At 41.5% G+C, this 26,904-nt stretch overlaps 1 protein-coding gene and 1 long non-coding RNA gene across 2 annotated transcripts in view; one reads left to right on the top strand and one right to left on the bottom strand.

Annotated features, from left to right (window-relative positions):
- The window catches only part of LOC122934196, a 37,791-nt gene extending 33,331 nt beyond the window's left edge, over positions 1-4,460 (top strand). The window contains exons 3-4 of the long non-coding RNA XR_006388638.1: positions 3,065-3,220; positions 4,049-4,460. This is a non-coding gene — a long non-coding RNA (uncharacterized LOC122934196). The remainder of the gene's footprint in view (positions 1-3,064; positions 3,221-4,048) is intronic.
- Positions 163-24,411, bottom strand: LOC122934195 (cytochrome P450 2K6-like). The gene is made up of 9 exons (XM_044289478.1): positions 24,238-24,411; positions 20,949-21,111; positions 17,951-18,100; positions 14,657-14,817; positions 4,608-4,784; positions 3,053-3,194; positions 2,501-2,685; positions 1,051-1,192; positions 163-338 (listed from the first exon to the last, which is right to left on the bottom strand). The coding sequence occupies exons 1-9, from the start codon at positions 24,406-24,408 to the stop codon at positions 163-165; spliced, it is 1,467 nt and encodes a 488-aa protein (XP_044145413.1). The 5' UTR covers positions 24,409-24,411.
- Positions 24,412-26,904: the final 2,493 nt, after the last annotated feature.

Raw genomic sequence — 26,904 nt, 5'->3', positions numbered from 1 at the left:
TTTTATTTGGAGATTTGAAAGATCCCAGATGCTCATAACTTTATATTAGACATAGCATACACTATTGTGCAATAACTATATGCATAGGGAAAAAAATAATTCAAAAATAAGCTTTACGGGAAAACAAGATCTCAGCTTTGTTTTAGCATTAGGTAGGTCTCATTAGCGAGGAACTGCACGGATTTCATGGGGTAATGGGGAACTAATGAGTCCCACAGCAGGACTGAGGTCCATCTCTGCGCCTGGTGGGGCCTGGAATGTGAAGTTCTGCAGCAAGGTTATGAAAAACAGGAACAGCTCCATTTTTGCCAAGTTCTCTCCGGCACAACTTCTTTTACCTAGATAAAATAGAATAGATATAGGCCAACCTTAGCGAACAACTAAGAGGTGTAGTTATAGGGGGGGGGGGGGCAGAGGTAGCAGCTGCATCAAGGCTACTGGTGACAGAGGTCCAAACCCTGTCTGTCACTTACAAAGAACCCACATTTATAAATGGCACATCATAAATTAGGACTGTTATTTGCCATTGTAGGGGAAATGCATTATTACATGGAAGCCAAGAGTTACATGGATGGTTTGAGAACAGAATGGAAGCCACTTTACAGAAAAAACCTCCATTCTGGCTCATGGAAGGGGAACTGCTTAAATACCAGTAATCGGTCTCTCAAATCTTGATGTCTCTCCCAACACTCACCTGTTTGAAGTCCTGCCATTTCAGTGCTGCTAGCCCATTCCTCTTCCCAAAAAGAAGTGGTTCGAGCCTGTGATCTGTGGCCAGTCAGTCACTGGTCTCATTGTTTACATCTGCTCATGGAGTCATTGCTAGTGACTTGCTGTTCAAGCACATGTGACTACTGAGGCCAATGATTGGTTGCAGCAGGTCACAGGACTAAGCCACGTCCAGATAAATGAGTTTACAGCGCAGCAGAAGCTTTTTTTAGTTTTTTTGTTGAAAGGGCACACCTTTTTTTTGCCTATTACACTTAACAAATCCTTTAAAACCCATGTTCACTTCCTTTACTTAGATATAATTTTTTCTGTTCCTCTTACCTAGTGAGAATGGTATAAAGGCTTCATTCTTCTTAAAGTTTCCTTCTGAATCAAGGAAGTGTTCTGGATAAAACTCATCCGGCTTCTCGAAGCAAGTTTCATCTTTAAGCACAGAGTGCAGCGATGGGATAACAAATGTGCCCTAGTATAAAAATACAATGTGTGAGCGTATATAGAATACGAAATAGAGTGACTACAAAGTGTCATGAAAGTGCATTACATGGATGGCCCATTGATATTAATGGGCACCTTGTAATGCTTCATTTCTCCAGTGGGGGCACTGTAGGGAAAATACACACTTGCTCCTGAGTTCTTCTGCAAATTAAAATTGGTCACAGATCCCAGTAGCTTTCTTTTTTTTTTTTTTTTTTTGGGGGGGGGGGGGGCTTTTGTATCAGTTATAAAATTAAACAAACAGTCTCTTTAATCAAAGCTATAGGGGGCACCGATTTTTGTATCCTCACCACAATTCTAACAGCAGCCAGTGGCTTTGGAAGGAAAACAGTGATTTTACAATTATGCCTTGGATCAATGTTATTTAAGTCAAATCACTTGGCTACACATAACTTTGTTATAAAGCAATCAACATTCTGAAAGTCTAGGACTGAAGTTGACTAAACACATTAGATCTGTATTTGCCAAACACACTGATGGGATCTTGGCAGTTCTGGAAGACCATATAATGTGTATGGCGTCAGACTCTCCCTGATGGCTGATGTTGGGAGAAATAAAGATGACATATTGGATTTTCAATGGCTGATTCTTTTGTCAGTGAGGAGGTAAGTTGTTAGGAGAGTCTGGCTTTCTCCCCTCTTCTATTCACTACATGAAAGTTTGGCCAAGTTCTGGTATATGTATTTAGAAAAAATAAACAAATTTGAATGCCCTTCAATTGATAATCCCATTTCATCATTAGTGCAAGTATACATAAAAAAAAAAAAAAAAAACACACACTCAACTCTTAGGGGGTTTTCCAGGCTTTTATTATTGATTACCTATCCTCAGGTCATCAATATCAGATCAGCAGTGGGGTGTCAGAAACCCAGCACATCAGCTGTATGAAGAGAAGGCATGTGCCGTCTCCTGTCTCTTCCAGCCATAGATATAGCTGTAGCGAGCAGGAAGAGAGACAGGAGATGGTACACATGCATGGCGCGTGCCTTCTCTTTAAACAGCTGATAAGCAGGGTGCCTGTGTCAGACCACTGTCGATCTGATATTTATGACCTATCCTGAGAATAGGTCATCGATATTAAAAGCTTGGAAAACCCCTTTAAGAACTGATGCAGAAAGTTAGATAACCTTATACACTGTAAACTTTTGTTGATAAATTACACTTTGGGTAATTAACAGGTAGTTGGATCATGGCATCAAATGGTCCACCATGTATATATAAAAAACCTGTCCAACTTGTACATATAGGCATGTTATATGATGCAATATCTCATCACCTTTGGAATAAAATAACCCCTAAAGGTCACATCTTTATCTACTGCATGTGGGAGGTTTCCAGGTACTATATTAGCAAATCTTTGAATTTCATGAATGACAGCATCAGTATATGGCATTAGTTTCCTATGTTCGGTTTGCGCGCGAGTCGATCCAATAACGCTTTCAATCTCATTTTGAACCTTTTCTGTTCAGTAAAAAAAAGGAGGAGATTACATTAATTGCAATCTACAGGCACACTAAAAGTACAATTATTCTATACACTGTTGATACAAAACAATTGGGAAAAAATGACTTCATAATGAATCTCACAGACTGATATTTTACGTTATTCTGGGGTAACTGAAGTACCCATTACAGTACCACAATTTTTTTTTACCTTACATCCAAAAGTCAGATTCATTAGCAGTTAAATATTCCAAAGCATGTGCTACCATTATACTAATGTGCATATAGATCCCCAACCAGATAAAATAGCCATATGTTTTTGCATTTAATTATAGAATGGGGGCAAAATTGAAATATTGCTTTGTTATGGATTTAATTTTTCTTACTTTGTATTTCAGGATATTTCATCATTAATAGTAATCCCCATCGCAGAGTGGTTGAAGTTGTCTCCATTCCGGCAGCAAACAGGTCCATCACCAGTGTGCTCAGATTTTCATTATTATAATATAATTTAGATTCAGGTTTTCCCTTAATGCAGAAAGTGAATAGTTATGGTGAGTTACATACTATGCAGACCAATGAATTAGAAGTCTAAGAATGCTCAAAGCTGTAGCTTCCCAAATTCTTTCTAGAAGTTATCCAGCAACTGCATTGTCCAATTTGCCTTTTTACATGTAATTGATGTGTCCAGCTATTGCTCAGTGGTCTAAGGCTTTATGCACATGAACACTTCAGTGACCAATATGTATTTTCCAGTGTATTGTGGTCAGTGTTCTTCAAACTGAGTGCCATATATATTGCACCAAAACAGGAATTTAGCTTGTCCCTACTATATAGATAAAGGGATAATCAATTGACTAGCTGGGTCCTAGTCACTTCAATTTACTATTGATCAGTAAATTTTGTAAGTTGTGTTAAAGTTGCATTCAAATTTACGGTTTTTGTATTTTAATGTTGAATATGTGAACTGTGGCTCAGTGGATACTTATGGACACATCTTATCTTTTGTCCAAAGGACAGCCTAGATAGACAGCGATATAATAGCAGTGTATACTGTAGCTGAATACTACTCCCCCTGAATTCAAGTCCTGTTGGTAAGAGGAGGAGTCATTATAGATTTGGGTCCCAGCTAAAAGAGGTTATCCTGTCATGGTGGGTGGGCACAAGGATTTATAAAAGTTTCCCTCAAGTCCTAACCAGCAGAACAATGAGATTTCTACCCCCCTGTACTAGTAGGATAGATGGAAATTTAAATCAAATAAGCTTGAGCCTATATAAGAATATCTAGCCCCTGCTTGGCTGTGTTTTTCTTCTCTCCCATATGGACTTTGACAGATGGTTTGCCTTGTATTTTATTCTTAAGTTTCTATTTTTTATTTCAGTGTCAGACAGCCTAGATTGTTCTGGGAAGTGTAGCAAGCGTCATTCCTACTATCTGATTTGTGAGTGATGTTACGACAAGTGGACCATAAATCGCTGGATTAGGTTGAGAGTATCCCACCGGCCAGGGGTATCCCCGCTTATCGTTTCATACAATACCTTGTGTGCGACTGACTATACTTTGAAGGAAAGACAGTTAAGAGCTACACATCTGCAATCCCAGAGATTCTGATCACCAACAATCCCAGAGATTCTGATCACCAACTGCATTCCTAGAGGCATGTTCTCCTTTTAAGAAGACCACAAAGTGATCGGAGAAGAAAAATCTACATTGCTAATCGCATGACTACGAAGGAGACCTTATTGCTACATATATCCCGGTTCGGGTAAAGGCATGAATTTGGTTTCACTGGACTAATCCTCCCCCCCCCCCCCCTTTATAGAGCTTTGTTTTGGATTATACAGAGAGCTTCCTGACATTCTGATTTTTAATAACTAATACAAAAAACTTTCATAATGAAATTCAGTGGATATGATACAAGGTATAAATATCATATTTACCTCTAGTTGTTTAGCCAGGAAAGCCTCGATGAAGCTTCTCTGATTGTTCACATCAAAATCTTTCCCAGGTTTGGTAAATGTGGCCATAACAAAATCTTGCATTTCTTTGTAATTTCCAGCCAGTTTTCTATGGCTCCCAGGTAGCCAGCCGATCAGAGTGGGATAACTGTTGTACAGCTTAATTTACAAAGATGACAACTGTTAGTTCAATCTAATGCAATATACAATCTAACCTACCGTGGGGAAATCTTGAGTTTCAGCTCCTCCTTGATCTCCTACCAATCTACAGGCTACAGACCCCCAAATTTTTTTGGGTTCAGTTCAACAGAACCAGTCATCAGATTCCATTTGGGTCTAAATAAATTCAGTTGCCCTGAATAATTGTACACACTGAGGTCTCCTACGACCCCTTTCAAGCTTTACCATTAGAATGCCAGAGGTTTAGTTTTTGCCGTTTCATTTTTCTTCCCCATCTTCCTTGAGCTATAACTTTATATTTCCGTTCACATAGCTGTATGAGGGCTTATTTTTTGAGGGACAAGTCGTAGTTTCTAATGACACATAATGTAGTGGGAAGCGGTAGGAAAAAAATAAAAAATTAAAATGGGGTGGAATTAGAAAAATGAAAACACAAATTCCCCCACCGTTGAGAGTTTTGTTCCCACGGCATTGCGGCAAAACTGACCCATGCCCTTCATTCTATGGCTCAGTAGGATTACAACAATACCCCATGTGTGTATTTTTTTTTAAATGTCTAAATAGTGTAAAAATAAATGTAAACTTTGGGGAAAGTTTTTACGTCCCCATATTCTAACCCCCATCATTTTTTTTTAATAGTTATATCTACTGAGCTGTGTGGGGGCTCAATTTTTGCCGAACAACCTGTAGTTTTTATTGATACCATTTTGTAGCATATGATTTTTTTTTTTAGCACATTTGTACATATTTTTGGGTAAGAGAAACAATGACAAACTGATCATTTTGATTCATTTTTTCCCCTGTTACGCCATTTGCCGTATTGGAAAAATATTTTTATATTTAAATAGGACGGGAGTTTTCAGTCACATTGATACCCATGATGTTTATATTTGCTATTTAGGCATTTATTTTTTTATTATATGGTGGAGATTTAAACTTTTTTTTATTTTTAAACATACATTTTTGACCCTTTAGGTTCCATGATCTCACTTGATCACGACATCTAAAAAGATACTAATTACCGCAATCAGCATTATTGTCGGTCGCGGTAATTAGCCAAGGATCTCTGTTTGAAACAATAGAGACCTGCTGGCCACGATGCCCGCTGCGCATGCGAGCAGGCGCCACGTTTGATTATCACTTCAGCGCCGTACTTGTATGTTGCTGGTAGTGAAAGGATTAAAGACAAAACAGCATTAGCAATGTCAAAGTGACAGCAACATATTGTAAACTGTCTACAAATAAGTAGATGTTCCTGAAACAGCCATTTTAGTTTCTTTACTCCCCTTCTTCCCTGAGCCTTTTTCTCATATAGCCAAATCAGGGCTTAATTTTGCAGATCAAGTTTTACTTTCCAATGGCATCACTTAGGCCCCTTTCACATGGGTGTTGCGGGAAAATGTGCGGGTGCGTTGCGGGAACACCTGCGATTTTTCAGCGCGAGTGCAAAACATTGTAATGCGTTTTGCACTTGCGTGAGAAAAATTGCGCGTGTTTGGTACCTAAACTCGAACTTCTTCACAGAAGTTCGGGCTTGGGATCGGTATTCTGTAGATTGTATTATTTTCCCTTATAACATGGTTATAAGGGAAAATAGCATTCTGAATACAGAATGCTTAGTACAATAGCACTGGAGGGGTTAAACAAAAAAAAAATGTTCATCTTAGCTTTTTGTAGCAACAAGGACCTTTGGTGATGTCAGTCATCACATGATCCATCACCATGGTAAAAGATCATGTGATGGATCATGTGATGACTGACGTCACCAAAGGTCCTTGTTGCTACAAAAAGCTAAGATCAAGACAGAAGGAGATGCTGGCTACATGAGCAAGTGGATTAAGGCGAGTTAAATTATTTTTTATTTTCTAACCCCTCCAGCGCAATTTTACTATGCATTCTGTATCCATGTTATAAGGGAAAATAATAATGATCGGGTCTCCATCCCGATTGTCTCCTAGCAACCGTGCGCGAAAAATCGCACCGCATCCGCACTTGCTTGCGGATGCTTGCAATTTTCACGCAACCCCATTCACTTCTATGGGGCCTGCGCTGCACCGCAACGCACAAAGGAGCATGCTGCGATTTTCACGCAACGCATAAGTGATGCGTGAAAATCACTGCTCATGTGAACAGCCCCATAGAAATGAATGGGTCGGTATTCAGTGCGGGTGCAATGCGTTCAACTCGCGCATCGCATCCGCGCGGAATACTCGCCCATGTGAAAGAGGCCTTAACCATTCCATTTAATGTACTGGGAAGCTGAAAAATCCTAAATGAAATTGGCGGAATGGTCTATGTTCCATTTTATAGCATTGCATATGCAGCAACTGTTCATTCTGTGGATCAGTACCATTACAACAATGCCACATTTGTTTATGGTAGTTTATGTTTTTTATGCAAAACAAAAATCATATTCTGAACGGCCATTTTGAAAAAAAAAAATTTGATTTGTACATTTACCGAGCTGTGCAGGGGCCAATTTATGTAGGGTGAACTGTAGTTTACCAATACCATTTTTACGCACACATTTTATTAGCATTTTTAAAAAGAAAAAGGATTTGGTCATTTTGATTTTTTACGCCATTCAACATACTGTATGGATACATTGATTGTAAATGTTCCGTTTTTATTGTATATTTTCATTTGGAAAATGGATTAGGGAGCCAATTTAAAATAAAAAATGTAATTGTTTTTCTTTGAAACTTTCTTATTTTTTAGTCCCTAGGGGACTTCAACATGCAACTCGTTGATCCCTTCTATCAGACTGCAATCATTTCACATTGCAGTCTGTGGAAAAAAATAAATAAAATCACTGCAGGCAGGGCTTGATAGGAATTTTACTATGTCAGACCTTGGAGCCTTCAGAAGGCTCCCAGGCTGTCATATCAACCGAATGGCTCCTCCTCACAGGTCTCATCACAGGGGCCATTCGGTCACCAGGAATGAGGGACTCCTGCAGTTTACTGTGGCATCCAAGGGGTTAAAAGTCTGATCAGCGTTGTCTTCAATTACCTACTCCACCGGGTGTTTTCTAGATAAAGTGGCCGGCATTTGGCAACGCAGCCACAGCTCAACTCCTAAATGTGTACATGTATGGCTGCTGTTGGGAAGTGGATAAACACCATTTCTACTTAAAAAAATAAATTGCTTTCCAGCTTAGATACACTCGCTGTGGAATAGGAAGAAGCAAAGGCTACGTTTTTGACGTAGCAATAGATTTGGTGTTACAGTATGCCTTGGTAAATCTAAACAACTAGTTATTGTATCCGACACTAAACTAGTTGTGGTCTGTGTAAAAGTTTTTGTTCTCTACGAGACATCCTGTCACATTGCAGATGCCATATTTTCGCAATTTGTCTGAAACAATTCTCAAACGTTACAAGTTCCTTTTAGAATCATGGTCTTGAAAGAATCTGCTGCTCAAAGAGTTCTCCCTGCACTCCCAGGCCAGCTGTGCCGAGGCAAAATGATGAATGGGGGCTTACCAGATTTTAGTATAATTTTTTGTTCACAGTTAGGTCTCATGCACACACAGTATTTTTTCACGGTCCACAAAACGGGGTTCCGTTGTTCAGTGTCTGTTTTTTCTTCCGTGTGTCTTCCATGATTTTTGGAGGATCACCAGACATGAAGGAAAGTTTTTTTGTTTTTTTTTTAAAGTCGTTTTGGTGTCCGCCTGGCCGTGCGGAGCCAAACGGATCAGTCCTGACTTACAATACAAGTCAATGGAGATGGATCCGTTTGACGTTGACACAATATTGTGCAATTGCAAACGGATCAGTCCCCCATTGACTTTCAATGTAAAGTCAGGAGTCCCTATCGAAGTTTTCTCCAATCCGATGGTAGCATCCCCATCACCATAGGAACGCCTCTGTGTTAGAATATACTATCAGATTCGAGTTACATTGTGAAAACTCAGATCCGACAGTATATTCTAACACAGAGGCGTTCCCATGGTGATGGGGACACCTTCAAGTTAGAATATACTACGAACTGTGTACATGACTGCCCCCTGTTGCCTGGCAGCATCCGATCTCTTACAGGGGGCTGTGATCCGCACAATTAACCCCTCAGATGCCACACCTGAGGGGTTAATTGAGCGTATCATAGCCCCCTGTAAGATCAGGGGCTGCCAGGCAGCAGGGGGCAGACCCCCTCACTCCCCAGTTTTAAATTCATTGGTGGCCATTGCGGCCCCCCTCCCTCTACTGTATTATTTCATTGGTGGCCAGTGCAAGCCCCCCCCCCCCCCCCCCGATTAACCATGGGAACGCCTCTGTGTTAGAATATACTGAAAAATCTTTTATGCAGACGGATCTTCGGATCTGTCTGTATGAAAGTAGCCTACGGACACGGATCACTGACGCAGATGACAATCTTGTGTGCATCCATGTTTTTTCACGGACCCATTGACTTAAATGGGTCAGTGAACCATTGTCCGTCAAAAATAATAATAATTGGACAGGTCATTTTTTTTTTGACAGACAGGAAACACAGATCATGGACGCGGATGAACAACGGTGCATTTTCAGAGTTTTCAACTCCGCAGAAAATCACGGAAAACGGAACAAGGGACACGGATGCGCACAACGGTCGTATGCATGAGGCCTTAGCTGATGAGGGAGATTTGGTTAAAGACTCATGAACAAATTTTTACAGGTCCATGTGCGTAACTATTTATTTCAACGGGTCCACCCAAAAAAAAACCCTGAAATTACAGTGTGCATTTCGTTTCTGTACGTCCGCAAAAGAAATAGAACAAGTCCTATTCTTGTCCATTTTGTGGACAAAGACAGGCATTGTTACAATGGATCAAAAAAAATATGATGCAATATCGATGTCACATGGATGTCAGTTTTTTTGCGGATCAGTATTTTGCGGTTCGCAAAATACATACGGTCATGTGCAGGAGCCCTAAGATGGAGCCTTGGGCAAAAAAAAGGAAAATTAAGTTCAAGGTGGATAAATGTAAGGTCATGCACTTGGGCCCCAGGGGGTGGGGGAAGAATGTACAATAAGGATTACAGAAACAACTTTATATTTGAAATGGGCTTAAATTTTTTTTTTTCCTGCAAAAAAAATCCAAAAGATTTGATTCATGCACCACTGTTTATTCCCACAACACCTTGTGTGTTATCATCTGCCCCAAATAAGCTACCATTTTTCAAAGCTTTGGAGTATGAAAAAGGATAAACACATGTAACATCGAGGTTTGCTTTAACCCCTTAAGGCAAAACTCCCTGCATGTACGGCAGGGGATGCATGCATTGCTAGAATGCATTCCGCCGTACATGCACGGTGGGCTGATCGGGCGGTGCGCTCCTGATCACTGCAGGTGTCCGGCAGTCCCTGGTAGCCAGGCCCCTGCTGTATCCGCCGACATTGCCGTTTACAGCGAGTTTGGCTGATTAACCTCTTCTATGCCGCAGTCCGCGACATAGTAGTTTCTGGCAGGTGAGGGAGCGCATAGAGTCCCTGCGCTGCTGTGGTGGGGACCCACGTGTGACAAGGCAGCCCGATGCTGTGCAGAGGCTGCCCAATGCCTTGTACAGCATCGGGACCTGCCTTCTATGGGTTCAGAGGAGATCCAGCCTCAGGCTGGGTCTCCTAGGCAACCAGTTAGGCCTCTTTCACACGTGCGTTGCGGGAAAAAGGTGCGGGAACATGCACGATTATTCCGTGCAAGTGCAAAACATAGTAATGCGTTTTGCACGCACGTGAGAAAAACAGGCATGTTTGGTACCCAAACCCTAACTTCTTCACAGAAGTTCGGGATTGAGATTGGTGTTCTGAAGATTGTTAAGGGAAAATGATAACATTCTGAATACAGAATGCATAGTACAATAGCGCTGGAGGGGTTAAAAATAAATAATTTAACTCACCTTAATTTACTTGATCGCGCAGCCCTGCTTCTCTTCTGTCTTATTTGCTGTGTGCAGGAAAAGGATCTGTGGTGACGTCACTCCGGTCATCACATGGGCCGTCACATGATCCTTTACCATGGTGATGGATCCTGTGATGACTGGAGTGACATCACCACAGATCCTTTTCCTGCACACAGCAAATAAGACAGAAGAGAAGCAGAGCTGCGCGATCAAGTAAATTAAGGTGAGTTAAATTATATTTTTAACCCCTCCAGTGCTATTGTACTATGCATTCTGTATTCAGAATGTTATTATTTTCCATTATAACCATGTTATAAGGGAAAATAATAATGATCGTGTCTCCATCCCGATCGCCTCCTAGCAACCGTGCGTGAAAATCGCACCACATCCACACTTGCTTGCAATTTTCATGCAGCCCTAGTCACTTCTATGGGGCCTGCGTTGATGTGAAAAAACGCACAAAATAGAGCTTGCTGCGATTTTCACGCAACGCACAAGTGATGCGTGAAAATCACTGCTCATGTGAACAGCCCCATAGAAATTAATGGGTCCCGATTCAGTGCGGGTGCAATACGTTCAACTCACGCATTGCACCTGCATGGAAAACTCGCCGGTGTGAAAGGGGCCTTAGTGTATTACACCGAGTCATACACTAACAGGCAATGCATTACAATACAGATTTATTGTAATGCATTGCAGAGGGGATCAGACCCCCAAAAGTTGAAGTCCCAGAGTCGGACAGAAAAAGTTTGGCAATTTGCATAAAAGAAAAATGCCCCTTTCACCTGATATAATAAATAAAAATAAAAAAAAACACACACACACATTAGGAATCGCCACATCCATAACGACCGTCTCTATAAATATATTACATGATCTACCCTGTCCGATAGACACCAAAAAAATATAAAGCTATTTTTGTCACCTAACATCACTAAAAGTGCAACACCAAGCGATCAAAAAGGCATATGCCACCCAAAATAGTACTAATACCGCAGAAAATTAGCCCTTACATAGGACAAATCGCCCCCAAAAAAAAAAAAAAAAAAAAAAAAAACACAGACACTATGGCTCCGACTATGGAGACACTAAAACATGATTTTTTTGTTTCAAAAATGCTTTGCGTTAAATAAATAAAAAATTTATAAAAAATAAAAATATATGGCTTTCAGAATATGGAGACAATGCTTTATGTAAAACTAAAACAACCCAAAAAATAATCATATTTGGTATTGTCGCGTAGGCAACAACCTGCTCTATAAAAAAAAAAAAAAAGCTCATAATAATCTAACCTATCAGATGAACATTGTAACAAAATGAAAAACTGTGCCAGTGCCATTTTTTGTTACTTTGCCTCACAAAAGTGTAATATAGATGGGGCTCGAGTCCTGCAGGAACGGCGTTCCTGCACCTTTTTGATAGCAGAAACAGTTCCCTTTCAGGGCCGCCCTTCTTTAATGCCGGACAAAAGGACCAGGAAGCGGTGAAGGCTTTGTACTCGCCGCTTCCTAGTTCTCGGCTGTGCAGGGCAGCGCACAGGCATGAAGGCTGAGGCGCTCTGTGATGTCACGCTGTGTGCATCCTTCACAGCACAGCCGACAGCAGGTCATTGAGTAGGAGGAGAGGAAAGGCGGTGTCCAGGAGCAGGAGAGGGTACTTTTTTTTATTTTATGAGGCTAATGGAGAGGCTACTGGGGGCTGCCATGAGGCAACTGAGGGCTCTTATCCGAGGTCTGATTGGGCCAATTCATATTGGGGTCTGAGCTGAGGTCTTATTAACATTGGGGATCTTATTGGGGCTGTAAGCTGAGGTCTGACTAGTGGTCTGACCTGAGGTGTAATGACTTTTTCCCCCCGAGCAGCTTGGAGAAAAAAAGGCCACAGTCTCCAACACTCCTTCTGCCCAGCCAAGCCAGCCAGCACCCCTGAGTCTTCAGAACTGCAAGTAAATTATAAGAGGAGCTTATAATATGAAATACAAATTATGCCTGAACAGACATAGCACAAATTCAAGTTTTTGTTTACATTTTATGTTACACTGAATAATCTATATTAATATATGAATATTTTTTTGGTGGGGTCGGGGTGGCAGTGGATCTTGGGTGAGTTCCCACACTTTCCCCCCCCCAGGACTTGACCTCTAAATATAGAGCAACCAAAAAACTGCACCCTAAAATAGTACCAATAAAACAGTCACCTTATCCTGTAGTTTCCAAAATGGGGTAACTTTTTGTAGTTTCTACTCTAGGGGTGCATCAGGGTGGGGGGGGGGGGGGTCTTCAAATGTGACATGGCAAGTTAAAATTATCCCAGTGGAATCTGCCCCTCAAAAACCATATGGCGTTCCTTTCCTTCTGCACCCTGCCATGTGCCCTACAGCAGTTTACAACCACATAAGGGGTGTTTCTGTAAACTGCTGAATCAGGGCAATAAATATTGAGTTTAGTTTGGCTGTTAACCCTTGCTTTTTTAGCGGGGGAAAAATTAAAAAATTGAAAATCTGCCAAAAAGTGAAATTTGGAAATTTCATATCCATTTTTGATTAAATTCTTGTGGAACACCTAAATGGTTAACAAAGTTTGTAAAATCAGTTTTAAATACTTTGATGGGTGTAGTTTCTAAAATGGAGGTCACCATTTTGGAGTTTCTACTCTAGTGGGTGTATCAGGGGGGCTTCAAATGGGACATGGTGTCAAAAAACCAGTCCATCAAAATCTGCCTTCCAAAAACCATATGGCATTCCTTTCCTTTTGCGCCCTGCCGCGTGGCCATACAGCAGTTTACAAACACATACGAAGTGTTTCTGTAAACTACAGAATCAGCAAAAATAAATATTGAGTTTAGTTTGGGTGTTAATCATGGCTTTGTTAGTGAAAAAAAAAAAAAAAAAAAAAAAAAAAAAGTAAATCTGCCAAAAAGTGAAAAATTCTGAAATTTCATATCCATTTTCCATTAATTCTTGTGGCACACCTAAAGGGTTAACAACATTTGTAAGATACATTTTTAATACCTTGAGGGATGTGGTTTCTAAAATGGGATCATTTTTGGGTGGTTTCTATCATGTAAGCCTCACAAAGTGACTTCAGACCTGAACTGGTCCTTAAAAAGTGGGTTTTGGAAATTTTCTGAAAAATTTTGGGATTTGCTTCTAAACTTATAAGCCTTCTAACGTCTCCAACAACCAAAATGGCATTAACAAAATGATCCAAACATGAAGTAGACATATGGGGAATGTAAAGTAATAACTATTTTTGGAGGCATAACCATCTGTTTAAAAAACAGAGAAATAGAAATTTGGAAAGTTGAGAATTTTTCCAAATTTTTGGTAAATTTTTTTTGTAAATAAAAAAATATTTTGATTCAAATTTACCACTGTTATGAAGTACAATATGTGACAAGAAAATCTCAGAATGGCTTGGATAAGTAAAAGTTTTAAAGTGATCACCACATAAAGGGACATGTCAGATTTGCAAAAATCAGTCTGGTCCTTTAGGTGAAAAATGGCCCGGTCCTTAAGGGGTAAAACCTGCTGTTAACAAGGGTATAGCACGAGAGGGTTTTATATAGCCAGAGGATGTGGGATAATAGAGATTGGTGGAGGCCCTACTGAAGGGACTGATCACAAGAACAGGGTCCCAGTAACCCCCTGTTCCACTGAAATGACCAGAGCAGCTGGTCACAAATAGGCACGGCCGATCCATTCATTTCTATGGGAGTTCCGGAGATTGCAGAGTACAGAGCTCGGCTATCTCCAGAACGCCAATAAGAATTAATGGAGTGGTCGCACACATGTGAGACTGCCCACTCGGCATTTCAGTGGAGCAGCAGCCACTTGCAGGGGGTACGTGGTCCCCATTACGATCAGTGGAATCCCCACTGATCAGATAGTTATCCCCTAGATAGGCGATTACTTTTACCTACTGGAATACAACTTTAACATCAGATTTCTTGTTTAGAAGACCTTACCTGGACCATAACATCTCCCATGATCCTGATATTTTCATTAACCAAGTTCATAAGCTTCAGTACTGTAGGGTCATCATATTCAAATCTATAGTCCAGCAGTATGGACACGATTATGTTGGCTACAGCAGTATTCATGATAGACTGGTTTTCAAAGGGTTTTCCTAAAAGTAATTTGAAGAGCAGGTCAATTTAAAAAAAAACAAAAAAACGACAAGACAAAAATAACGGACACTGGAAAAGAGACGCCTACTTTTACAGACTGTCCATAAATTTCTGGACGGTTGGAGACCCAGTTGGCAATGTGTACAAGTGAGAGCTAGAGTGCAAGATAGGATATAGAGAATATGAATACTCTTACTCCGCATACTACACACTCTCCATAATAAGTCTCTCTCCCTCCTTTTATATAGATAAATCTATCCATCTATATTTTTTAATAAACCAAAGGAGCATTGCCTAGCCTACAATAGTCACGTAAGTTAACTGGTCTCCATATTAGAAAGAGTACCCACCCAGAGGTTCCCACCCCAAAGCAGTTTATCTTTTTTTTTTATCCTGATAAAGTGCTTTTGTCCCAAAAGCCATTTTCCTACTTTTGCTACATAAGCATGGGAAAAAGGCTGGAGGGATATGCTGTAGTTGAGAAACTCTTATTTATTTTTTTTAAGTCTTTTTGTAAAGAAAGCTGGATTACAAAATACAAATGCTTTTCAGACATGTCTCATTCATCTGAAACCAATTGCAAAATAATTTTTGTACTTTTGCATTATTTATGACCTATCCTCAGGATAGGTTGTCAATATCAGATTGGCGGGGGCCCAACTGCTGATCAGCTGTGTGAAGAGAACGCATTGCTCATGCGAGTGCTGTGTCCTCCTCACCGTTTACCTGCTCACCCAGTAGCAGTGAGCAGATGCAATTACAGCTCCATTGCCCCCATTCAGTTCAAAGGGATGGCTCCTTCCTAGTCACTTGAGGATAGGTCAATTTAGCAAAAGCAGACAGCCCCTTTAAGAATGAGGACATCCATTTTCCCATTTTGGGATTAATTACTGATGAACCAGAGAAAGGCCCAAAGTAATAGTCTACTGAAAGACAGACAAGCAAACTAGATCCTACTAAGGGTACTTTCACACTTGTGGCAGAGTGATCCGGCAAGCAGTTCCGTCGCCGGAATTGTCTGCTGGATCGGGCAAAATGTATGCCAACTGATGGCATTTGAAAGACTGATCAGCATCCTGATCAGTCCTAAAGTGCCTGATCAGTCAGAAAAATGCATTGAAATGCCAGATGTGTCTTTCCAGTGTCATCCGGCAAAACGGATTCGCATTTATTTTTTTCAGTCTGTGCATGCGCAGACTGGAAGGATGGGTCCGGCATTCTGGCATTTTTAATGCCGAATCCGGCACTAATACAATGTAAAAAAAAATGCTAATCCAGCATTCAGGCAAGTCTTCAGTTTTTTTGGCCAGAGAAAATCCGTAGTATGCTGCGGTTTTATCTTTTGCCTGATCAGTCATAAAGACTGAGCTGAAGACGTCCTGAATGGAATGCTCTCCATTCAGAATGCATGGACATATAACTGATCAGTTCTTTTCCAGCATTGAGCCCTTTTGACGCAAGTGTGAAAGTACCCTAAGCTTACACTTCTAGAAAGATAACTAGCTTGCATGTTTCTTTGAGAGAAGGACAATAGAACCAGAATGTCACAAGATAAGTTTGCCTTGCTTGGTAGGCTGGCCTTGCAGGGTACTCTTCAGGGTGCTCTTTATCAGAGACCAAAAATATGCATTTGGTTTCTAGAAAGAATGTGCAAATTTGCATCTTTCTCATTGGTTCAGGTAGAATAGATTAGTGTCCAAACCAATTTTTTTAAAGAAATTCAGCAAACTTGAAAAACCAAATCTTGAAAGGTTTGCTCATCTCTATCAAGTATGCCAATGTCACCCTCTGGTCCCTGTGTTTGACCCCTTAATGCTGTATGTGTATGGCATTAGCATGCAGGGGATGATAGAGCTGGTTTACACACTGAGCTCATGCCATACATTCGGGTGCCAGCTGTATAATACAGCAGACACCTGCCGGCATTCACCAGGATGAGCGATTACTCAGATCCCAGTTATTTTAACCCCTTGGATACTGTGGCATCTATAGGGCTGAACAGAGGGAGAGGGGCTACCTCTGCCCTCCGACCGAAGCCCACGCAACAAAGCCACAGGGCCCAGATCAGTTGCTATGACCACCTACGGCCTTGTGAAGGTTTTCGGGCCTGTCATCGCCTACAGCCTGCTAAGCTGTGTCTGAGGTACAGCTTCACATGCAGTCTGTCAATCTCAGATTGCAATATTCTATTAAATATTTTTTTTTTAATTATCAAAATGTTGCAGACCCCAAAATGGTACAAAAAGATTAGTTACCCCTGTAAAAAACAAACCCTCAGAGCTCTACAGACCTAAAATATATAAAAAAGTTTAACAACTTACCCCACAGAAAATGTGCCCTCTTATATGGGCACAAAAATTAAAAAAAATACTTTTGGAAGGTGGAAATAAAAAACTAAAAAAGTTATTAACTCTAAGTCCCAGCACTATACATGTATGGTAGGAGGGATTTTTATCTTCTTCCCATTGGACAGGTCTTTAAAGATAGTGTCTGCTCCTGAGTGAAGCAGGTGCCATAGCTGCTGGGTTCCTGTTTCATCCAGCAGACACCCACACAGGGGTGTTGCTAGGTTAGAACATTCAGAACCTGGACCCCGGATGTTCTGTCCCAGGCCCCGAATGTACTGCCTGCCATACAGATAAAACTGTATTGCTATCCTCAGGACTGCAATACAGTTGAATATAATGCACTGCAAGAGCTGAAGGACCTATCATGGATGATGTTACAGTCACAGGCTACCACCCCGTCTCAGACCGCACACCCAAACTTTCAGCTCTTTTCAAGCACTATGCATTTCCTGAAGGAAATGCAAATCTAATTTAAAGAGAACCTGTCACCTGGATTTTGGGTATAGCGCTGAAGACATGGGCTGCTAGATGGCCACTAGCACATACGCAATACCCAGTCCCCATAGCTCTGTGTTTTTTTTATTTTTTTTTACACAATAAAATTATACATATGCAAACTGGAACTAGATGTCCTTCACCACTTTAATATTCCCTGTACTGATAGCTGCTGAACCAAAGCACCTCTACCTATAGTGCAACTATGATCTCCTGTAAAACGTAAGCTCTTCTGGTCCAGATTCTCGACTTTATTTCTATTGAATGTTTTCTGACATTATAACCTTACCTCCATAAGACCTAAATGTCTGTACTAGGTTTTCACATTCTTCATTGATCTTCTCCTCTATGGTCTTCTTTCCCATACCAAAATCTCTTAATGTTGCCAAAGTGAATTTTCTCATCACTTTCCAGTTTTCTCCATGAGAAAAAAGAATACCTGAAGGAAATAAGCAAATGTTAGTCCATAGAGTTCAACCTATGACTTGTCCAGCCTAAATAGACTTCAGTTTACGCAGTGGGTGCAGCATAGTCAGTCTGATGTAAATGTTGACCATTATGTTCATATACAAAGGGTCTTCAAGACTATCAAAACTGCACTTGCAGCGAGCATTGGAGGAGGGAGTGTAGAGGATGGAAGTGTTAGTGGCCCTGATGAGATGTAGTCAGTGTTCTGCCCAGCTGAGTTAAAGAAACATTACAGATCACATCTGCTTCAGTCTTTGTATTACGCAAGTGTTTAATGTGGTTAAGGCTACTTTCACACTAGCGTTCGGGCGGATCCGTTCTGAACGGATCCGCGCATAATAATGCAGACGGAGGCTCTGTTCAGAACGGATCCGTCTGCATTAAAATTGCAAAAAAAAAGCTAAGTGTGAAAATAGCCTCGGACGGATCCGTCCAGACTTTCAATGTAAAGTCAATGGGGGACGGATCCGCTTGAAGATTGAGCCACATTGTGGCATCTTCAAACGGATCCGTCCCCATTGACTTACATTGTAAGTCTGGACGGATCCGCACGCCTCCGAACGGCCAGGCGGACACCCGAACGCTGCAAGCAGCGTTCAGCTGTCCGCCTGTCCGTGCGGAGCGGAGGCTGAACGCCGCCAGACTGATGCAGTCTGAGCGGATCCGCTCCATTCAGACTGCATCAGGGCTGGACGGCTGCGTTCGGGTCCGCTCGTGAGCTCCTTCAAACGGAGCTCACGAGCGGACCAGCGAACGCTAGTGTGAAAGGAGCCTTAGTTGTAATTCACTTTTTTTTTTAACCTATTACAAAGGCTACTGCATTGTGGGAGTGCAAAGCATCCTAGGAAAGAAGTCTCCAGTCTCCAGAGCTGTCCTATGCACATCTTAAACTCCACCATCCTTGTAAAGGCTTATCTGGTGAGAGATCTACCTCTGTTCGGGGATATTTGTGTTGCAGAGCTGTTCAGCTAGTTGTAATTGTTATTTGGAGTGGTTACTACTGTTAGCTAGACATGTAATCTTATGTACAGGCAGCCATTTTACCATTTGCTTCAGTGTTCAATGCAAATGTCATAGTACACGCCATCAATACTTTATACATGTTATTTGTATTCTTGTAGTTTTACCAAACAATCCTGTTTTACTAATAAAAAATAAATAAAATAGTTAGACTACAAAGAACAGTCCTCTTATTTGGAAGACAGGAATGGTTTATGCTGAATGTCATACTGCACACTGTGTGAACGTGTATGAAGACAGGTCAGTGTCCCACCTCAGGCTGTCACTCCGATCTGGATATTTAATATTTTTCCCAGAAACCAAATGGGGCATTGGCTGGCCTACAATATTCCACACACTTAATACACATACTAGGCACTCCCTGCAATCAGAGTACCCCCAAGACAAACATACTGCTGAGAAATTAAGAGTAGCATACTAGACCCTCTCCCACTCAACGAACCACCAAAAAATTTAAATGTCTTAGAACCAGTAGAATAGATTCGCTCATTCTTAGGCCTCTTGCACACAACCGTATGCATTTTGTGGACCGCAAAAAACAGATGACGTCTGTGTCCATTCCATATTTTGGGGAACAGAACAGCACTATCCTTGTCCGTAATGTGGACAATACGGAAATATGGAAATACAGAAATAGAATGCACACGGAGTACCTTCTGTTTTTTTGCAGACCCAATGTATGGTTCCATATAAGGTCCGCAAAAATAAAACATGGAACGGAAACCGAATGAAAATACGTTCATGTGCAAAAGGCCTTAGTCTAGACCTGTGCTCCTGAAGCCTCTGCAGTCTCACCGCTGCTCCATTCCCAGGAAGTTTGTGTTATGTCAGTGCTGCCACCAAACAGGCCTTAGTGGTCACAGAGGTTTTAATGGCGACTCACGGTAGTGATGTACCAGTCAAGTGTTTAGTCCCTATTGCAGGCCTCAGTGGACAGAAGCAGCAGGGGTTGAAGCAGCACTAGGACTTCTAAGGCTACTTTCACATCTGTGTTTTCAATTCCGCTTATGAGATACTTCATAGGATCTCAATAGCAAAAAAAAATTATGGGGACAAAAAAAATAAAAAAATATATAGTTTTGTCCCCATTCATTGTCAATGGGGACAAAACTGAACAAAACCAAATGAGCCAAAATGCATTCCCTTCAGTTTGGTTGCGACCACATTGCGGACAGAAGAACGCCGCAAGCAGGGTTTGTCTGATGTGGTGGAGCAAGACGGATCCATCCTGACACACAATGCAAGTCAATGGGGATGGATCTGTTTTCTCTGAAAATAGAAAACTGTTTTTTTTTTTATGCTTCAGGGACACAGGTCTGGATTAAAGGGGTTGTTGTATCCAATGTCAGAGCTGCACCTGAACATATCCCCATTTTTACCCAGGTAGCACCCAACCACACACCCCCCCCCCCCCCCTCCACCTCCACGCAGGGCAATTTTTTTTTTTGGAGATCAGGTGACTTACTGTGTTCTCCATAGGTAAAGCTATGTGGAGGCTTCAGCCTAGCAGTGAGCCTGGTGACATCAACGGCACTAATGGGTGGGCCTTGACACTGCTCTAGCCTGTAAAATGGCTAGGGCAACGCTATAGCCTGCACATCAGTGTCGGTGATGTCACCGGCAACTCTGGTAGGTGGAAGCCTCTGCCTAGCAGAGTAAAAAAATATGAGCAGGACAAGGGCAGTTTGTGTATATCAGGGGTGCTGGCTGGGTGAAAATGGGGATATGTCTGGGTTTAGCTTTGAACCCTAACAACCCCTTTAACAATTTAAATTAAAACTAGCTGTAAAAATAGTTACCATATCCTTTTGAGGTCATAGTGGACACTGGCGAATCGGGCCTTCCAGAAAATTCTTCGGCATAGTTTATAAGAGCATCTTTCACAGTCTCATAACCACACAGGATAACAGTCTTATCACTTCCAACCTGGATGCTGAATACTGGGCCATATATTTTTGACATCTAAAAAAAAGAATCAAAACCAAAATAAAGACTAAAACCTCTGGTGAAATGGTTTTCCCGAAATGGGTGAATTTTAACAGCAGACCATGTATGTAGGGTTAGCTCGGTTGAATCTAATGATACCTTTCACTTAGCGATCTGTTGCTTCATTCTGGAAAAGGCCTTTATTCTGAGACACTTGAGCAGTTAAGAGCACAGAGAATGGGCCCAAGCCACAGTCTACACCCTTACTCCTCCAGCACCTCTTTACTATATACATTGACACAGTCCGGTTCATCCATCATCATTTTGCCTGTTCTTGTCAATCAACAAGAACTAAATATTTAGTACTGCATTTCAAACTTGCCCTACACTGTTGAATACTACCCTTACACAGTAGTCCAGTATTCATGGACAAGTCACCAGACGTGGCAATGGCTTTGAGTACCACCAGACTGAGAAACAATCCCATGCCTCCCAAGTGTCCCTCTTTGGGAGGGACAGTCCCCCTTTTTGACCCAAGTCCCTCTTTAGGGTACTTTTACACTTGCGGCAGAGGATTCCGGCAGGCAGTTTCGTTGCCGGATCAGTCTCTCCGGTTGTCATACGGAAAAACTGATCTAGTATTTATTTTCTCATTTTTAAAGATCTGCGCTTGCGGATCAGTTTTGCCAGAACACTTGGGGCCGGATCTGGCATTAATGCATTTCAATAGCATTCCGTCAAGTGTTCAGGATTTTTGGCTGGAGAGAAAACTGCAGCATGCTGCAGTATTTTCTCTGGCCAAAAAACGTGAGAGGGACTGAACTGGTGCATCCTGAACAGAATGCTCTCCTTCCAGAATGCATTAGGATAAGGCCTCATGCACACGACCGTGCCGTTTCTCGCGGTCTGCAAACCCCGGATATGCAAAAACCGGAAGCCGCCTGCGTGCCTTAGCAATTTGCGTCCCATTGTAGAAATGCCTATTGTCCGCAAAAACGGACAAGAATAAGACATGCAATTTTTTTTATTTTTTTTTGCGGGGCCTTGGAACGGAGCAATGGATGCGGACAGCACACAGAGTGCTGTCCGCATCTTTTGCGGCCCCAATAAAGGGAATGGGTCCACACCTGAAAAACTGTTGTGTGCGCATGAGGCCTTAAACTGATCAGTTTTTTCCTGGTATTGAGCCCCTAGAACAGAACTCAATACCAGAAAACGAAAACACTAGTGTGAAAGTACTCTTAATCCTTAAAAGTCCCCATTTTTGACCTGGAGAATCAATGTATAAATGTCCATTAATAAATTTACTAAATTGCACCTTACTAAACTATCTGTATGATTTCTACCTGTCTACGAGACCATAACTTCATTATTTGGTGCATTTTGGAACTTAAAATAGCGATAATTTGCTGATCTCTGTGCAAATATTTAACTGGTTATTGAAGTGCAAGAAAAAATAAATAGTCCCAGAGGCTTCACATGCTGTAAAAAATAAAAACTTACACTCACCTGATTAGGGTCGTGGCCTAATATGAAAATAAATTGTCGCGATGAGTGCTGCACATATTGTCCCTCTGCGATTTTCAGAAGTTGGGAGGTATGCAATCCTCTTAAAATTAATAGCTTTCTATCTTTTTAAAAAAGAACAGTAATAACATGCTGCCATGTGTAATCCTAATAACCTGAGAGGCTGAATGGCCAGACTGTCTCACCTGGTCAGATTTGAGCCCAGTTTTTTTTAACTGTGTTCACCTGTGGGGGGTAGGTCATGTGATATTTATAGAGCAGGTTGTTACGGACGTGGCAGTACCCAACATTTATACTTTTTTTTATTATTCACGTTTCATACAAACATTTTTTGGGGAAAACAAAAAAAATATGTTTTAGTGTCTCCATATTCTGATAGCCATTTTTATTTTGGGGGGGGGGGGGGGCAATTGTCTTATGTAGGGGCTCATTTTTTTGGGCTGAGGTGACGGTTTGATTGGTATTCATGCATACGCCTTTTTGATTGCTTGGTGTTGCACTTATGATGCAAGATGACAAAAAAAAATTGCTTTTTTAGCACAATTTATTTTTACGGTGTTTATCAGTCGGGGTGTATTATGCAATATATTTACAGAGCCAGGCGTTGCAATACCAAATATGTGCAGTTTTTTTTTCCCATTTTTTATTTTAAAGTCAGTGGAAAGAGGCTTTAATTTACTTGAAACTTTATTTTGTATTATTACAAAACACTGACTTTTTTTTTACTTCATTTCTATCCCACTCTGGGACTTTAACTTCCAGGGGTCCGATCCCCAATCACCATCTATGCCGCGGTGCATGACACTTTTTTTTTAAACACCTGCAGAAATGTCCTATCCTTGTCTGCAAAACGGAGTAGAATAGGACATGTTCCATCTTTAATGCATTGAATTCTGATGTGAAATGAATATATGGTCATGTGCATGAGCCCTAAAAGTGATGGTATCTCTCTAGGAAATGCCATCACTATGATCAGTGGGATTCCCAGGAGGGGGGCACTTTGTGAACAGCTTATTATCAATGAATCTTACTCTTTGCAATATTCCTAACCAGAGAACTCCATTAAGAGATATAATTCATGATCCTCCCCCAAATAATACCCAAAGTGGTGGTGGGGCAGAACTTTCAACATTTAATCATCATCATCTGAGAACCCTTCAGTGATTCTTATTTTCCTTATCCCAGCAGCTGAACAGAATATTTAAAGGTGTTTTCCAATTTTATTTTCATACTGATGACGTATCTTCTGGATAGGTCATCAGTATCTGATAAGTGGAGGTCCGATCTCGATCAAGGTCAGTCAGGTGGGATAGGCACAGCTCAATTCTTCTGAAGTGAAGGGGGGCCTGAGCTGCAATACCAAGCACCACCACTATAAAACATATACACTATAAACTTTACTCTGTAATATGGGAGGAGGCCGCCGCACTCACCTGTACTTCAGTGAGCGCCGTGGGTTCCTCAAACAGCTGATCGGTAGGGGTCTTGGTGTTGGACCCCGCAGATCAGATATTAATGCACTAACCTGAAGATAGGTTATCAGTGTAAAAAAAAAAAAAAAAAAAAAAAACCTCTAAAACCTTGAAGGAGAACGCTGATGTGTGCTAGAAATGCTCCAGATGATAATGTTCTTACCTCCATTAAAGATTTATGGGGTTTCACCGTGTCAAGCATGTGCATATTCCCAATGAGTGGTAAGGGCTTAGGTCCTGGAGGAAAGTTCTTGTACTTGTTGTTTTTCTTGCTGAAAACATTGTATAAAATTAAGATGACAGTGACCGACAGAATAATGGAAACCAGGTCCATGGTGACGAGGAACCTAAGAAAACGTAAAACAAACTTGTATAAGGCTGAGTTCACACGGGCGTGACAGATTAGGTCCGGATGCGTTCAGTTAAACCATTTTGCAAGCAAGTTCAGTCAGTTTTGGCTGCAATTGCGTTTAGTTGTTCAGTTTTTTCCGCGCGGGTGCAATGCGTTTTGATGCGTTTTTCACGCGCGTGATAAAAAACTGAAGGTTTACAAACAACATCTCCTAGCAACCATCAGTGAAAAACGCATTGCATCCGCACTTGCTTGCAGATGCAATGCGTTATTAACGCAGCCCCATTCACTTCTATGGAGCCAGGGCTGCGTGAAAAATGCAGAATACAGAACATGCTGCGATTTTAAAGCATTGCAGAAGTGATGCATGAAAAAAAAATTCCCATGTGCACAGCCCCATTGAAATGAATGGGTCAGGATTCAGTGCAGGTGCAATGCGTTCACCTACTGCATTGCACCCGCGCGGAAATCTCGCCCGTGTGAACGCAGCCTAAGAAAACAGGTAAATACTGAGATCAAACATCACGTAGAGGACTATGCGATTTTAAATTTTTTGCGTTTTCGTTTTTCACTCCCCACCTTCCCATAGTCCTTACTTTTTTATTTTCCCATTGACATAGCCTTACGAGGGCTTTTTTGCAGGACAAGTTGTACTTTCTAATGGCACCATTTACAGTTTCATACGGTGTAGTGGGAAGCGGAAAAAAAATTCCAAATGGGGTAGCATTGGGAAAAAAAAAAAAATATGCAACTTTTTTGTAGTTGTGTATGGGGCTGTATGAGGGCTAATCTTTTGTGGGACGATCTGTACTTTTCAGTGATACCAATTTGAAAATAATTATATATATACACACCTGGGGAGTTAGAGACAAAAAATGGCGAATTGGCAAAGTTTTTATTTCCCCCCCCCCCCCATTTGCTGTATGCCATTAATAGTGTAATATTTTAATTGTATGGGCATTTTCACACACGACGATGCCCATTATTTTTTTTTATTAGTTAAGCATTTTTTTAGATTTTAACTTTTTATATTTGTAAACACTTATTAACTTTTTTCCCTTTTTTTTTTTTTTAAGTCACCCTGGGTGAAAATAACTGCCAATTATAGAATTATGAAAGAGGCCATCCGTTGTTCCTTTTAGTTTTTCCGTATGCCATATACAGTATACAGTAATTGGGCTGGGCATAACATTTTCAATAGATGGTTCCACAAAAACTGAACGGATACGGAAGAGACATACGGATGCATTTCCCTATGCGTTTTTTTTTTTTGCGGACCCATTGACTTGGATGGAGCCACAGAACAGGATTTGCAGGCAATAATAGGACATGTTCTATCTTTTAATGGAACAGAAATACGGAAAGCATACGGAGTACATTCAGTTTTTATTTTTTGCGGAACCATTGAAATGAAAGGTTCTGTATACAGAACGCAGAAAACAGCCCGTAAATGGAAAAAAAACGGTCGTGTGAGAGGGGGCCTAACAGGTTCCCCAATCTCAGCAGGGGAACGTTGTTACTGGAGCGGAAGCGCGCAGCTCCCGCTTCCAGACTGCTCAGCTTTAAGGCTCATCGCATACATCTTCCGCGGGTGTGTCGGCTATTTAAACAGCAGAAACCAGGCGGCTATGGCACCCGCTGCATGTGCCAGTGGGCGCCACGTTTAACCACCTCCCAACCGCCTAACGCAGGGATGCATCCTGCGGGTGGCCGGGTTATTCCTCCTTGATGCATCTAGGCGTCATCTCACGAGACGCGAGATGACGTGCATATCCAGCCCGCACATGCGCAGTGCGGGTCGGCAAAAGGCGCACAAGGAGTTGGTCACCAGCCTGCCAGCCAATGATCAGCGCTGGCAGGTTGGTGACTTAAAATAACGAACCACCAGCCATATAACACATTATATTTATAAATCTAATGTGTTTAAATGGCTTCTGTGCGCTCTGCTGGTCCTTTTCGTTGGTTGGTCCCAGCAGAGAGCACAGATCACAGAGAGTACACCAAGCACTACATATTTAGCCCCAGATCACCCCCCCCCCCCCACCCATCACCCCAATTAACCCCTTGATCACCCCTGTCAATCACTAGTGAAAGGGGAAAAAAAGTGATCAGTGTAAACGGTCACTTTTTTTCACCAGTATTGACTGTTAGGTTTAGGTTAGTTTAGGCCCCTTGGTTAGGTAGTTAGCTTCAGATAGCGCCCAGCCCACCGCACCGCAGTCACTGAATCGCTGATTAGCGTATCGCTAATCAGCATTGGTACTTTATAGTATCTGTAAGTGATCAGAACAGTCAGATCTATAATAGTATTCGTGTCACCTTAGCTCGCCCTCCACCCAAAACGCAGGGTTTGACCGATCAGGACCTGATCGGTCGCCCACATGTGCGTTCACCCACGCCCGCCCCGCCACATTGAGAAAATTTTTATTTATTTTTTATCACTGCACAATCACTACACAAGCGCTGTGGCGATAAAAA

Source organism: Bufo gargarizans, chromosome 4, assembly GCF_014858855.1.
Source record: "Bufo gargarizans isolate SCDJY-AF-19 chromosome 4, ASM1485885v1, whole genome shotgun sequence".
NCBI classification, from domain to species: Eukaryota; Metazoa; Chordata; class Amphibia; order Anura; family Bufonidae; genus Bufo; species Bufo gargarizans.
Note: the sequence above shows the minus strand (reverse complement) of the source record. Positions and strands in the feature narration are given on the sequence as shown.